The 14,202-nt window shown below is 41.9% G+C and overlaps 1 protein-coding gene across 1 annotated transcript; it reads right to left on the bottom strand.

Annotated features, from left to right (window-relative positions):
* Nucleotides 1–9,728: 9,728 nt before the first annotated feature.
* Nucleotides 9,729–11,260, bottom strand: LOC139404671 (arg8-vasotocin receptor-like). Its single transcript, XM_071147275.1, has 2 exons — nt 10,405–11,260; nt 9,729–9,808 (listed from the first exon to the last, which is right to left on the bottom strand). Exons 1-2 carry the CDS (start codon nt 11,258–11,260, stop codon nt 9,729–9,731), a joined length of 936 nt encoding a protein of 311 aa, XP_071003376.1.
* Nucleotides 11,261–14,202: the final 2,942 nt, after the last annotated feature.

Genomic DNA, 14,202 nt, shown 5'->3' with positions numbered 1-14,202 from the left:
GTCTCATCCTGTTTGTATCCTAGATCCTATGCAGAATGCAAACTGCCATCGGGCAGGCGTTATGTCTGCACTGCACCAACCCAGCGGGGTATTTCAGACAGCAGGATGATTAACTTAGACAGCTAACTTTGATTAGCAGACACATGTAACTGTTGATGTTCTGGTTGATTAAGAAAGCTATTTTTTTATTGGTTGTTTTTATTGGAAACTTCAGAACTGTGAAGTTATTTCAGGCCGTTTTGGACAGTTAGCTGCTAACTCATAGATCCATGTTTCTGGAGCAGCAGCCGATTCACAGGTTTTGTGTGGATACAGGAAGAACTCCAGGTATGGTTGAACTGAACATCTAAGCACTGACTTTTTGCCTTAGAAAAGCACTTACTTTAATTGTACCCGTAGTCATAACAAAAGACAAGTGGTTGTTAGGTCCATTTTTATCAATGATAATTATATGCTGATGCATTCGTCATAACTGACCTTTCTAAAGGCTATCATTAGATGCCAAATGTTCACTTAGTCTCCCGGTGACATCGCTGCACGACTACGTCAACATTCGTTAGGATTCACCCCTGCATCTTTCTGCCTCCATCCCCTGAGAGAAACGCCTTCCATCCCTGGGACCCGAGGCCTGGTCTGCTTCCCAAAGGGGCTGTGTAACACACTACTCTGGCCCATTTGGAACACGCTCTCTGACTGCACTTGCCTGAACGACTCGTGTGAATAAATGAGGTGTTTAGCATTATTCCAACGCATTAGTCAAGACTCTAAACAAACAGACTTAATGGGGGCCATTGTTTGTTCTGTTCTTAGAGTCTAATTTCATTTCAGAGTGAGAAGTCTTTTGATGGTGTTGCTGTTTGTGAAAGGTTAATGCTAAATGAAGCATCCATCCACTGTGTTACGTCCATTCAAACATAGAGTATACTTCTAGTAGTTGAAGGCAAGCTACTAATCACCTCGAGTCTAAAGTATAATCATGTATTATGCATGGTGTTGTCAGAACAGGTCAGTCGTTTTTGATTTTCTTTTGAGAAAAATGACTCCAGAAAGAAAAAAAAGTGTTTTCTGGACGTATTTACACGATCATTATTGGTTCAATTGAGTCATGGCGCTGTTCCACGTGTTTCATGCACATCAGTAACCTGCCGCAGCGGGCGTTTCTCTCTGGTCCTGATGAGAAGAATGTACTGTCGGGGGAGGTTCTCTTCTGCACTGTTGAACCAATCCAATAAATATGGAGGAGGAGTTAAGAGGGAGTGTTGCCTTGTTGACGTCCTAAAGCGGAAGTACCGTCACAGACTCTTCCTATTTCCCCTGAAAACCAGATGCATCCGGTTGTTACCAACCCGCTGAGGGTGGAGGAGATGAGACACGAAGACATCCAATTCATTCACCATGGTTATGTCCCAAATGGCACCCTATTCCCTTTATAGTGCACTACTTATGACCATAACCCTATGTGGGGAATAGGGAGCCATTTGGGATGCCCACATGAAGACATCCAATCTATCTCTGAGACTGTGCTTTTAATGTATGTGAAGGGATTAGATGGACATACCAGGGCATTCTTTAACGATCACTCAAGCTTCATGTTAAGCCTGACTGTTGGTCTCTCCTGGAGATGGAGGATGACATGTCTGATCACAGCTGTTGAACTCTCCTGGAGATGGAAGATGACATGTCTGATCACAGCTGTTGGTCTCTCCTGGAGATGGAGGTTGACATGTCTGATCACAGCTGTTGGTCTCTCCTGGAGATGGAAGATGACATGTCTGATCACAGCTGTTGGTCTCTCCTGGAGATGGAGGATGACATGTTTGATCACAGCTGTTGGTCTCTCCTGGAGATGGAAGATGACATGTCTGATCACAGCTGTTGGTCTCTCCTGGAGATGGAAGATGACATGTCTGATCACAGCTGTTGGTCTCTCCTGGAGATAGAGGATGACATGTTTGATCACAGAGCTGTTGATCTCTCCTGGAGATGGAGGATGACATGTCTGATCACAGCTGTTGATCTCTCTTGGAGATGGAAGATGACATGTCTGATCACAGAGCTGTTGGTCTCTCCTGGAGATGGAGGAGGACATGTTTGATCACAGCTGTTGGTCTCTCCTGGAGATGGAAGATGACATGTCTGATCACAGAGCTGTTGGTCTCTCCTGGAGATGAAGGATGACATGTCTGATCACAGAGCTGTTGATCTCTCTTGGAGATGGAGGAGGACATGTCTGATCACAGCTGTTGGTCTCTCCTGGAGATAGAGGATGACATGTCTGATCACAGAGCTGTTGATCTCTCCTGGAGATGGAGGATGACATGTCTGATCACAGCTGTTGGTCTCTCCTGGAGATAGAGGATGACATGTCTGATCACAGAGGGACTAAAGAAGGGTCTGAGAAGAACTTCAGTTAATTCTATAAAGGCAGGTGAGTGACAGGTGAGGTAATATAACTTCAGTTAATTCTATAAAGGCAGGTGAGGTAATCTAACTTCAGTTAATTCTATAAAGGCAGGTGAGTGACAGGTGAGGTAATCTAACTTCAGTTAATTCTATAAAGGCAGGTGAGTGACAGGTGAGGTAATCTAACTTCAGTTAATTCTATAAAGGCAGGTGAGTGACAGGTGAGGTAATATAACTTCAGTTAATTCTATAAAGGCAGGTGAGGTAATCTAACTTCAGTTAATTCTATAAAGGCAGGTGAGGTAATCTAACTTCAGTTAATTCTATAAAGGCAGGTGAGTGACAGGTGAGGTAATCTAACTTCAGTTAATTCTATAAAGGCAGGTGAGTGACAGGCGAGGTAATCTAACTTCAGTTAATTCTATAAAGGCAGGTGAGGTAATCTAACTTCAGTTAATTCTATAAAGGCAGGTGAGTGACAGGTGAGGTAATCTAACTTCAGTTAATTCTATAAAGGCAGGTGAGGTAATCTAACTTCAGTTAATTCTATAAAGGCAGATGAGGTAATATAACTTCAGTTAATTCTATAAAGGCAGGTGAGTGACAGGTGAGGTAATATAACTTCAGTTAATTCTATAAAGGCAGGTGAGTGACAGGCACGGTAATCTAACTTCAGTTAATTCTATAAAGGCAGGTGAGGTAATCTAACTTCAGTTAATTCTATAAAGGCAGGTGAGTGACAGGCACGGTAATCTAACTTCAGTTAATTCTATAAAGGCAGGTGAGGTAATCTAACTTCAGTTAATTCTATAAAGGCAGGTGAGTGACAGGTGAGGTAATATAACTTCAGTTAATTCTATAAAGGCAGGTGAGGTAATATAACTTCAGTTAATTCTATAAAGGCAGGTGAGTGACAGGCACGGTAATCTAACTTCAGTTAATTCTATAAAGGCAGGTGAGGTAATCTAACTTCAGTTAATTCTATAAAGGCAGGTGAGGTAATCTAACTTCAGTTAATTCTATAAAGGCAGGTGAGGTAATCTAACTTCAGTTAATTCTATAAAGGCAGGTGAGTGACAGGTGAGGTAATATAACTTCAGTTAATTCTATAAAGGCAGGTGAGTGACAGGCGTGGTAATCTAACTTCAGTTAATTCTATAAAGGCAGGTGAGTGACAGGTGAGGTAATCTAACTTCAGTTAATTCTATAAAGGCAGGTGAGTGACAGGCGTGGTAATCTAACTTCAGTTAATTCTATAAAGGCAGGTGAGTGACAGGTGAGGTAATCTAACTTCAGTTAATTCTATAAAGGCAGGTGAGTGACAGGTGAGGTAATATAACTTCAGTTAATTCTATAAAGGCAGGTGAGGTAATCTAACTTCAGTTAATTCTATAAAGGCAGGTGAGTGACAGGTGAGGTAATATAACTTCAGTTAATTCTATAAAGGCAGGTGAGGTAATATAACTTCAGTTAATTCTATAAAGGCAGGTGAGTGACAGGTGAGGTAATCTAACTTCAGTTAATTCTATAAAGGCAGGTGAGGTAATATAACTTCAGTTAATTCTATAAAGGCAGGTGAGGTAATATAACTTCAGTTAATTCTATAAAGGCAGGTGAGGTAATATAACTTCAGTTAATTCTATAAAGGCAGGTGAGGTAATCTAACTTCAGTTAATTCTATAAAGGCAGGTGAGTGACAGGTGAGGTAATATAACTTCAGTTAATTCTATAAAGGCAGGTGAGTGACAGGTGAGGTAATCTAACTTCAGTTAATTCTATAAAGGCAGGTGAGGTAATCTAACTTCAGTTAATTCTATAAAGGCAGGTGAGTGACAGGTGAGGTAATATAACTTCAGTTAATTCTATAAAGGCAGGTGAGTGACAGGCGTGGTAATCTAACTTCAGTTAATTCTATAAAGGCAGGTGAGTGACAGGTGAGGTAATATAACTTCAGTTAATTCTATAAAGGCAGGTGAGGTAATATACCTTCAGTTAATTCTATAAAGGCAGATGAGGTAATCTAACTTCAGTTAATTCTATAAAGGCAGGTGAGGTAATCTAACTTCAGTTAATTCTATAAAGGCAGGTGAGTGACAGGCACGGTAATCTAACTTCAGTTAATTCTATAAAGGCAGGTGAGGTAATATAACTTCAGTTAATTCTATAAAGGCAGGTGAGGTAATCTAACTTCAGTTAATTCTATAAAGGCAGGTGAGTGACAGGTGAGGTAATCTAACTTCAGTTAATTCTATAAAGGCAGGTGAGGTAATATAACTTCAGTTAATTCTATAAAGGCAGGTGAGTGACAGGTGAGGTAATCTAACTTCAGTTAATTCTATAAAGGCAGGTGAGGTAATCTAACTTCAGTTAATTCTATAAAGGCAGGTGAGTGACAGGTGAGGTAATCTAACTTCAGTTAATTCTATAAAGGCAGGTGAGGTAATATAACTTCAGTTAATTCTATAAAGTCAGGTGAGTGACAGGCGTGGTAATCTAACTGTAACCTGTAGAATAAACCCTACAGTACAGCACATACAGTAACATGTAGGAGCCATGTCTTAGGAACAGTGGGTCTTTGTAAACTATATTAAAGCAGCACCCCACCACTGTTTTGGTAAAAAGCTGAGGGAGAACTACATGTTTAACCATGTTTTGAGGCTATACACTGTTTACAATTGCATTGTTTACAAATACTGGAGTAAAACAAGTTTTTTGATTGGGTTCTGATAGAGTATGACAGTTAAACTAAACTCATAGGTCATTTCTAAGTAATATTCTTCAAGAATCAATGGGTAGATAGAATTCATTTCAAAGCCCAAAGATGGATGTAGGAAACGCAGCCTGCCCCCTTAAAGACAAAGTACAGTCATTATGTGAATGCAGGTAGTGGTTATGAAACCCATTGGACAAGCCATACTACATATCCTATATTGGCATGAGGGGGTGTGGTATATGGCCAATATTCCACGGCTAAGGGCTGTTCTGAAGCGCAACGCAACACAGAGTGCCTGGACACAGCCCTTAGCCGTGGTATATTGGCATGGGGGGGTGTGGTATATGACCAATATACCACGGCTAAGGGCTGTTCTGAAGCGCAACGCAACACAGAGTGCCTGGACACAGCCCTTAGCCGTGGTATATTGGCATGGGGGGGTGTGGTATATGACCAATATACCACGGCTAAGGGCTGTTCTGAAGCGCAACGCAACACAGAATGCCTGGACACAGCCCTTAGCCGTGGTATATTGGCATGGGGGGGTGTGGTATATGACCAATATACCACGGCTAAGGGCTGTTCTGAAGCGCAACGCAACACAGAGTGCCTGGACACAGCCCTTAGCCGTGGTATATTGGCATGGGGGGGTGTGGTATATGACCAATATACCACGGCTAAGGGCTGTTCTGAAGCGCAACGCAACACAGAGTGCCTGGATACAGCCCTTAGCCGTGGTATATTGGCATGGTGGGGTGTGGTATATGACCAATATACCACGGCTAAGGGCTGTTCTGAAGCGCAACGCAACACAGAGTGCCTGGACACAGCCCTTAGCCGTGGTATATTGGCATGGGGGGGTGTGGTATATGACCAATATACCACGGCTAAGGGCTGTTCTGAAGCGCAACGCAACACAGAGTGCCTGGACACAGCCCTTAGCCGTGGTATATTGGCATGGGGGGGTGTGGTATATGACCAATATACCACGGCTAAGGGCTGTTCTGAAGCGCAACGCAACACAGAGTGCCTGGACACAGCCCTTAGCCGTGGTATATTGGCCATGTACCACACACTTGCTGAAGTATGATGATGGCTTTCAAAGTGAACATGAAAGGCATTTCTCTTCCTCACAGGCAATTTGCAATCAAGTCCTTTGTTCTATTGTCTGAATGTTTACAAGATGGATAAACGTTTGGGAAGAGAATAGATCGTCTTGTGTTTATGTCATTTCATGGTCTGTTATTCAGGCAGTCTGAAATTCACAGTAAGTGACCATGAAGAAAACCACAGCCAGGAGCAATCATAACAACATTGTTATAAAGGAGTTATTGTCAACTCATAAGATTAGTTGTAAGGCATTTGGTAATGGTTGATTAATGGTTTGACTCACCATTTATATACATTTTTATCAATGTATTTATATACAGTAGTAGTTTATATACAGTAGCAGTCAAAATACTACCTCATGAAGCTGGTTGAGAGAATGCCAAGAGTGTGCAGAGCTGTCATCAAGGCAAAGGGAGGCTACTTTAAAGAATCTCAAGTATAAACAAATCAAAATATAATTTAACACTTTTTTGGTTACTACATATGTGTTATTTTATAGTTCTGATGTCTTCACTATTATTCTCCAATGTAGAAAATAGTAAAAATAAAGAAAAAACCCTGGAATGAGTAGGTGTGTCCAAACTTTAGACTGGTCCTCTATGTTACTGTGTTTAGTTAGCCAAGACTCAACTTGAAGTTCAGTCTGCCTTCAAGTCAAAACTGTCCTTTTCCAATATGTTTTCACCGCAGTGACGGAGGAGGGATTTGGCTTGAAAAACGTACGTCAATCCGTGAATAGAAGGTGTTGCTTGTACTCCTAATTATCCCATTATCCAAGCCACAAAACTGAGAAGATTTCAATGCTTGTTTTTCATTAAACTGCATTTTTCGTCAGCATGCTAGGCTAGGTAATGCTAAAGCAACTCATTGGATTCACAACGTTAGATTAGGGGCTGCAAAATAGCTTATTAATAATTAGTAAATGGTTTATAAGGATTTAAATGAATCATCAACTGAGGTATTAGTAAGTAAATGTTCTCACATTTATAAATGTACTCATTAACAATGAATAAATATACCATTGATGACATACTGTATATAAATACATTTATAAATATGTAAATATATGCTGAGTCAAACCATTAATCAACCAATTAACAAATACATGATCAATAATCTTATGTTGACAATAACTTAGGTTGACAAATAAGTACATTAATTGTAGATGATTAATCATTTACTAGTTAACATACTATGATGAAACAATTTATGAATGATCTCATAAATCGTTAATAAATTATTTAAAATAACGTTTATAAATGCGTAAATGACTATTTAGAGATTTCTTAATGACATTTACAAATGTAGGAATAATGATGAATAAGTGGTAAGTAATCTCTTTACAAACTGTTTATATATTGTTTATTAAGGGACCTTAACATAAAGTGTTACCAAACTGTCAATAGCATGCATGCAGGGTTGGGTGGGTTACATTCTAAATGTATCTGTTACAGTTATTAGTTGTCTGTCCAACATTGTAATCAGTAATGTAACTTTGGATTGCCCAAACTCAGTAATGTAATCGGATTATTTTCCCTTCAAGAGGCATTAGAAGAAGACAAAATGGATCCATCAAATGTGTGTCATCATAGTAGTCTCTGATTGGTGGTCATAATTTGGTGTGTCATCATAGTGCTCTCTGATTGGTGGTCATCATTTGGTGTGTCATCATAGTGCTCTCTGATTGGTGGTCATCATTTGGTGTGTCATCATAGTGCTCTCTGATTGGTGGTCATCATTTGGTGTGTCATCATAGTGCTCTCTGATTGGCGGTCATCATTTGGTGTGTCATAGTGCTCTCTGATTGGTGGTCATCATTTGGTGTGTCATCATAGTGCTCTCTGATTGGTGGTCAGACTTGCACAGGTGGAACAAACTTTAACTTGCGTATTTTTACAATTGAATGTCATTGAGGAATGAGGTGTCATTGAGGTGTCATAATGTATTTTTTCCTGCAAACATCCTTTTTGAATTTAAAAGTAATGGAAGACGTAACCATCTAGTATTTCAACAGCATCTGTAATCTGATTACAATATTCATCTAGTATTTCAACAGCATCTGTAATCTGATTACAATATTCATCTAGTATTTCAACAGCATCTGTAATCTGATTACAATATTCATCTGGTATTTCAACAGCATCTGTAATCTGATTACAATATTCATCTAGTATTTCAACAGCATCTGTAATCTGATTACAATATTCATCTAGTATTTCAACAGCATCTGTAATCTGATTACAATATTCATCTAGTATTTCAACAGCATCTGTAATCTGATTACAATATTATTGCCGGTAACGTAACTGATGGTTATCAGATTACATGTAATCAGATACTCCCCAACCCTGCCTGCATGTGTCATACCATTTTGTTTGAAGCTAGAAGGGAGAGAGCACAAGCACATGTCAGTCATTGGAGTTATTCTTTTGACAGTGTGCTTTCCCAGAAACCCCTGAATTATTTCACTTCCCTGTGGAACTTTTTATTTCACCTTTATTTAACCAGGAAAAGCCATTTGAGACACAGAGTCTCACGGGAGGCCTGGTCGAGAAGGCAGCAGCAATCAACACAACAGTAGAGTAGTGTTCAACAGGAAACATTTACACTCCTCCTGAGCAGAGTAGTGTTCAACATGAAACACAGTCAGCACAACCACATGACCCCACCTACAGGAAACACAGTCAGCACAACCACATGACCCCACCTACAGGAAACACAGTCAGCACAACCACATGACCCCACCTACAGGAAACACAGTCAGCACAACCACATGACCCCACCTACAGGAAACATTTACACTCGTCCTGAACAGAGTTTTGCACCAGAATTTTAAAATAATGTTCGTATTAGTAGATAGATACATTTAGACGTGTTCAGTGAATTATTCAAATCATGTACAGACGTGTTTTATTGTTGCATTACACAAAACAGAGAACATACAGATATCTATGTAAAGACATGTCAGAGCTCAAACACATCAATAAATATATGGACCAGATCGTGATAAGAATATACATTATACTCACAAAGCAACCATTCGTTGTTCACCGATGCCCATATCCTTCCTCACAATAGTTTTTCTGGTGGCCAGTCATCCCAGATAATCAGTGATTGATTAGGACAGGAGCTCACCGGAACTGAGTCCCGCCACCTCAAATGTTCTACTGCTCCAGTTCCTGCACCTCTGATAGAATATTAGCTTGAAAGAATATACATTACATTTGCTTACTGCAGATAGCTAAAATGGTCTGCTTGACATTCCAATATTGATGTTGAATCAACGAGGATATTTAAAAATATTTCCATGTGTCTAAACCATGGGTCTTCAATGACATCAAAGAAATGCTACATACAGTACAAGGTGAAGCAGTGGAGCATATTGCCCACATGGTCCATCAATAGCTCTGGTCCATGGTGTTATGTGTGGCTTGCTGATGCTGAGCCTTCTGTGAAGCTGAAAGTAGCGCCCTGGGCCAGAGCTAGTCCAACATAGTGTCTCCTAGCTGTAGTAAAGATAGATCCAGGGGTTGGTACAGCTGTTTAGACTGGCAAGCAGCATGATGATGACAAACAGTGGACCTGAGAGAGAGAGAGAGAGAGAGAGAGAGAGAGAGAGAGAGAGAGAGGGGGGGGGGGAGATATGGCATGATAAAAATAGCACTACAGGAATCCACAGAAAGAATGGGAAAGGTCATGCAAATCAATGGAACTGGAGGCCAATCAGTGTGATTAAACTAGATACTTGTGGCTTCTGGATACATGTGGCTTCTAGATACCTGTGGCTTCTGGATACCTGTGGCTTCTGGATACCTGTGGCTTCTGGATACATGTGGCTTCTAGATACCTGTGGCTTCTAGATACCTGTGGCTTCTAGATACCCGTGGCTTCTAGATACCCGTGGCTTCTAGATACCCGTGGCTTCTAGATACCCGTGGCTTCTAGATACCCGTGGCTTCTAGATACCTGTGGCTTCTAGATACCTGTGGCTTCTAGATACCCGTGGCTTCTAGATACCCGTGGCTTCTAGATACCCGTGGCTTCTAGATACCCGTGGCTTCTAGATACCCGTGGCTTCTAGATACCCGTGGCTTCTAGATACCCGTGGCTTCTAGATACCTGTGCTCCTAACAATGTAGTAAAATGACAAGCAGGTACACAAATACAATCGAATTTACCATTTGTGGGCGCTGTACTGGGACTCCATGCAGACCACAACTGGACCACAAAGAAGGGGCTCCAGCATATCGAGTAGACCATAATGATGACGAATGTCATTTTGACCGTCTTCAACATCGCGCTCGAGACCCCTTTGGTGCCCGTGCGCCTGTCGCTCGTGGAAGCCTGGAGCGCCTTTCTCTTCATGTTAAAGTATATCCCCGTGCATATTTTAATCTGGCAGTACAGCAAGATGATAACCGGGAGAACAAACACTGATAAAGTAATCCAGCTGATGTATATTTTAGAACCCCAAGGTTCGATAAATGTCGCCCAACAATCATACAGGTTGTCCTCTAGTTCTTGGAGAGAGAAGATGAAGAGTTGCGGAGTGCTGAAAGCCAGAGAGACCAGCCACGCTGCGCCTATGGCGACGTACCTCTTAAAAGAACCCTTCAAGAACGACACCATGGGTTTGCAGACCGCATGGTACCGATCTATGGTCATGGCCACTATCATGTATGTGGAGGCGAACATCCCAACCACCTGAAGATATTTCACCGACCTACAGACGAAATCTGAGCCCCGGAACCGGTGCGTAATCTCCATACAGAGCTGCGGTAGGACTTGGAAGAAAGCGACCACTAGGTCCGCAAAACACAGGTGCAGAAGGAACAGTTGGGTCCTTGTATTCATCTTGCGCTTCCTCCAAAGTGCATGCAGAAGGCACAAATTCCCACATGTGGCTAAGACAAAAATCAATCCCAAAACCCCAGCTTTTATAAGCGCAAAGTCGTGTTCACCTGTCTCATCAGTTCCTCCCGCGTCCTCCCGCTCCGAACTGCCATTGCCACTATAATTGAGTTGTAAACTCATTGTCCCTTACAATATTTTTTGGTTACCATTTTTTTTCCATTGTTAATTATGTTCAGAAAATTAGGTCCAATACTTTCCTATTGGCAATTCGGCCACTATCTCTCGCCCGATGATGCGCAGTAGTTCTGCGCAGCAGCAACAAGTGCTGGTAGCTGGTAGTAGCGTCGTATTTGCCTGACGACTCACCCTGAATTTGCTGCTCCATTGATAGCTACATACCTTCAAGAAACATCAGTTTGGCCGCCCGGCGCTATGTGGTTGGGTAACCCTGCAAGCATCGTCTGTCTATGACATGTTGTACGGGCGGCCGAGAAAAGATGGGCAGCAACGACAGGTGCACCAGAGCTGGAGGCCTGTTTAAATATGGCTCTGGATGCACGGATGAAATCAGAATGTGCTGTATAGGTAGGTGCGCAGTGCGCATTCCCAGAGTGTAATGAACATCTAGGCTTCAATATGAACACCTCCCCTGGCTTCACACGTGAGTGCACATTCATTTCCTTCAATGTCCCTCATTTCCATTTTCTGTCAATATTAATTGTAGACATAGACCAGTACTTTGTGACCATCAGCCACATGGGCCTAATGAAAAGCCTTTCTTCCACAGAATACAAAAGGAACAGATTACATCCACCCCTAAACTAGACTCTTTCCAATTGAATCCATGTTGAATATGATTGATAAAAGTCAGGTATAAGGACTTGTATCCTTTACAATGTAATGTAAAAGAACATTGGTGTTTCCCCCTCAGCATCCATGTATCAACATGACCCATGTGGATTTAGAAGCATCAAGTCAACATCTGTATTGACTGGTCACTTCATATTCCTGGAGGAAATGAATTCATAGAGATGCAGACTGTGGTAAATGTCATATTGTGACATGATGTGTTTCTACCGTTACTCTGGGCTCTGTGAGAGCACTTCTCTCAGTCCTGTTTCACCCAGGTCCTTTGTGACAGTCGTGAAGAAAAGGTGATCAGCAGGAAGGCACATATCTGACAGGATGTATTGAAGCTGAGATCTGTGTCTAGCAGCTTGCAGATCCTTCGCTTCTGAGTGTTACAGTGTGCTGAGTGATGTTATTCATTATCCACAACCTCTCCACACCATGACTGTGTCGCAAATGGCACCCCATTCCCTACATAGTGCACTACTTTAGACCCTATGGGCCCTGGTCAAACGTAGTGAACTATATAGGGAATAGGGTGCCATTTGGAACGCAGGCCACATCATGCTAGAATAAAAGGCTGTTCTCCTTCAGTGTGAGGACACCCCAACACTGTTTATGGTTCTGTTAAGTACCACATAATAGTATTTTCCTACTATACATCTATTATGCAGTCCATGCCACCCATCCATGCCACCCGTCATGCCACCCATCCATGCCACCCATCCATGCCACCTGCCATGCCACCCGTCATGCCTCCCATCCATGCCACCCACCCATGCCACCTGCCATGCCACCTGCCATGCCACCCGTCATGCCTCCCATCCATGCCACCCACCCATGCCACCTGCCATGCCACCCATCCATGCCACCCGTCATGCCACCCATCCATGCCACCTGTCATGCCACCCGTCCATGCCACCCGTCATGCCACCCATCCATGCCACCCATCATGCCACCAGTAATGCCTCCTGTCATGCCACCCGTCCATGCCACCCATCCATGCCACCCGTCATGCCACCCGTCATGCCACCAGTAATGCCTCCTTTCATGCCACCCATCTATGCCACCCGTCATGCCACCCGTCCATGCCACCTGTATATGCCACCCATCTATGCCACCCGTCCATCAGTCAATCAAATGTATTTACTTATAAAGCCATTTTTACATCAGCTGATATCTCAAAGTGCTGTACAGAAACCCAGCCTAAAACCCCAAACAGCAAGCAATGCAGGTGTAGAAGCACAGTGTCTGGGAAAAACTCCCTAGAAAGGCCAAAACCCAGGAAGAAACCTAGAGGAAAAACAGGCTCTGAGGGGTGGCCAGTCCTCTTCTGGCTGTGCCGGGTGGAGATTATAACAGTACATGGCCAAGATGTTCAAAAGTTCAGATGACCAGCAGGGTCAAATAATAATAGTCACAATGCTACTTAATATAATGTTTACATACCCTACATTATTCATCTCATATGTATATGTATATACTGTACTCTATATCATCTACTGCATCTTTATGTAATACATGTATCACTAGCCACTTTAAACTCTGCCACTTTGTTTACATACCCTACATTACTCATCTCATATGTATATACTGTACTCGATACCATCTACTGCATCTTGTCTATGCCGTTCTGTACCATCACTCATTCATATATCTTTATGTACATATTCTTTATCCCTTTACACTTGTGTGTATAAGGTAGTAGATTTGGAATTGTTAGGTTAGATTACTCATTGGTTATTACTGCATTGTCGGAACTAGAGGCACAAGCATTTCTCTACACTCGCATTAACATCTGCTTACCATGTGTATGTGACAAATACATGTTATTTTATTTTATTTGACAATGGTTGTGAGAGGGTGCAACAGGTCAGCACCTCAGGAGTAAATGTCAGTTGGCTTTTCATAGCCAATCATTTATGCCACCTGTCATGCCACCCATCATGCCACCCGTCATGCCACCCATCATGCCACCCGTCATGCTCAGTGACAGGGAGCAGTATGATCAGGGCAACATACACACAGACGTAATGTGCATATATTAGTGATGCTCTAAAGCTCGCTGTCGTAAAGCAAGTCAGAAATAGACCCTTTTAGATGATTCATCCAGTGTTTATCACGTTTCCACTGCTGCATCTTCTGTCTTCACACATCAACTTTTACACAGCATGTCCTCTGTGCCTAATATATATATATATATATATATATATATATATATATATATATATATATATATATATATATATATATATATCGTTGTTGGTCCCCAA

This window comes from Oncorhynchus clarkii, unplaced genomic scaffold, assembly GCF_045791955.1.
Source record: "Oncorhynchus clarkii lewisi isolate Uvic-CL-2024 unplaced genomic scaffold, UVic_Ocla_1.0 unplaced_contig_9008_pilon_pilon, whole genome shotgun sequence".
In the NCBI taxonomy this organism is placed as follows: domain Eukaryota; kingdom Metazoa; phylum Chordata; class Actinopteri; order Salmoniformes; family Salmonidae; genus Oncorhynchus; species Oncorhynchus clarkii.
The sequence above is the reverse complement of the archived record's forward strand: the minus strand, read 5'-3'. Positions and strand labels throughout refer to the sequence as shown.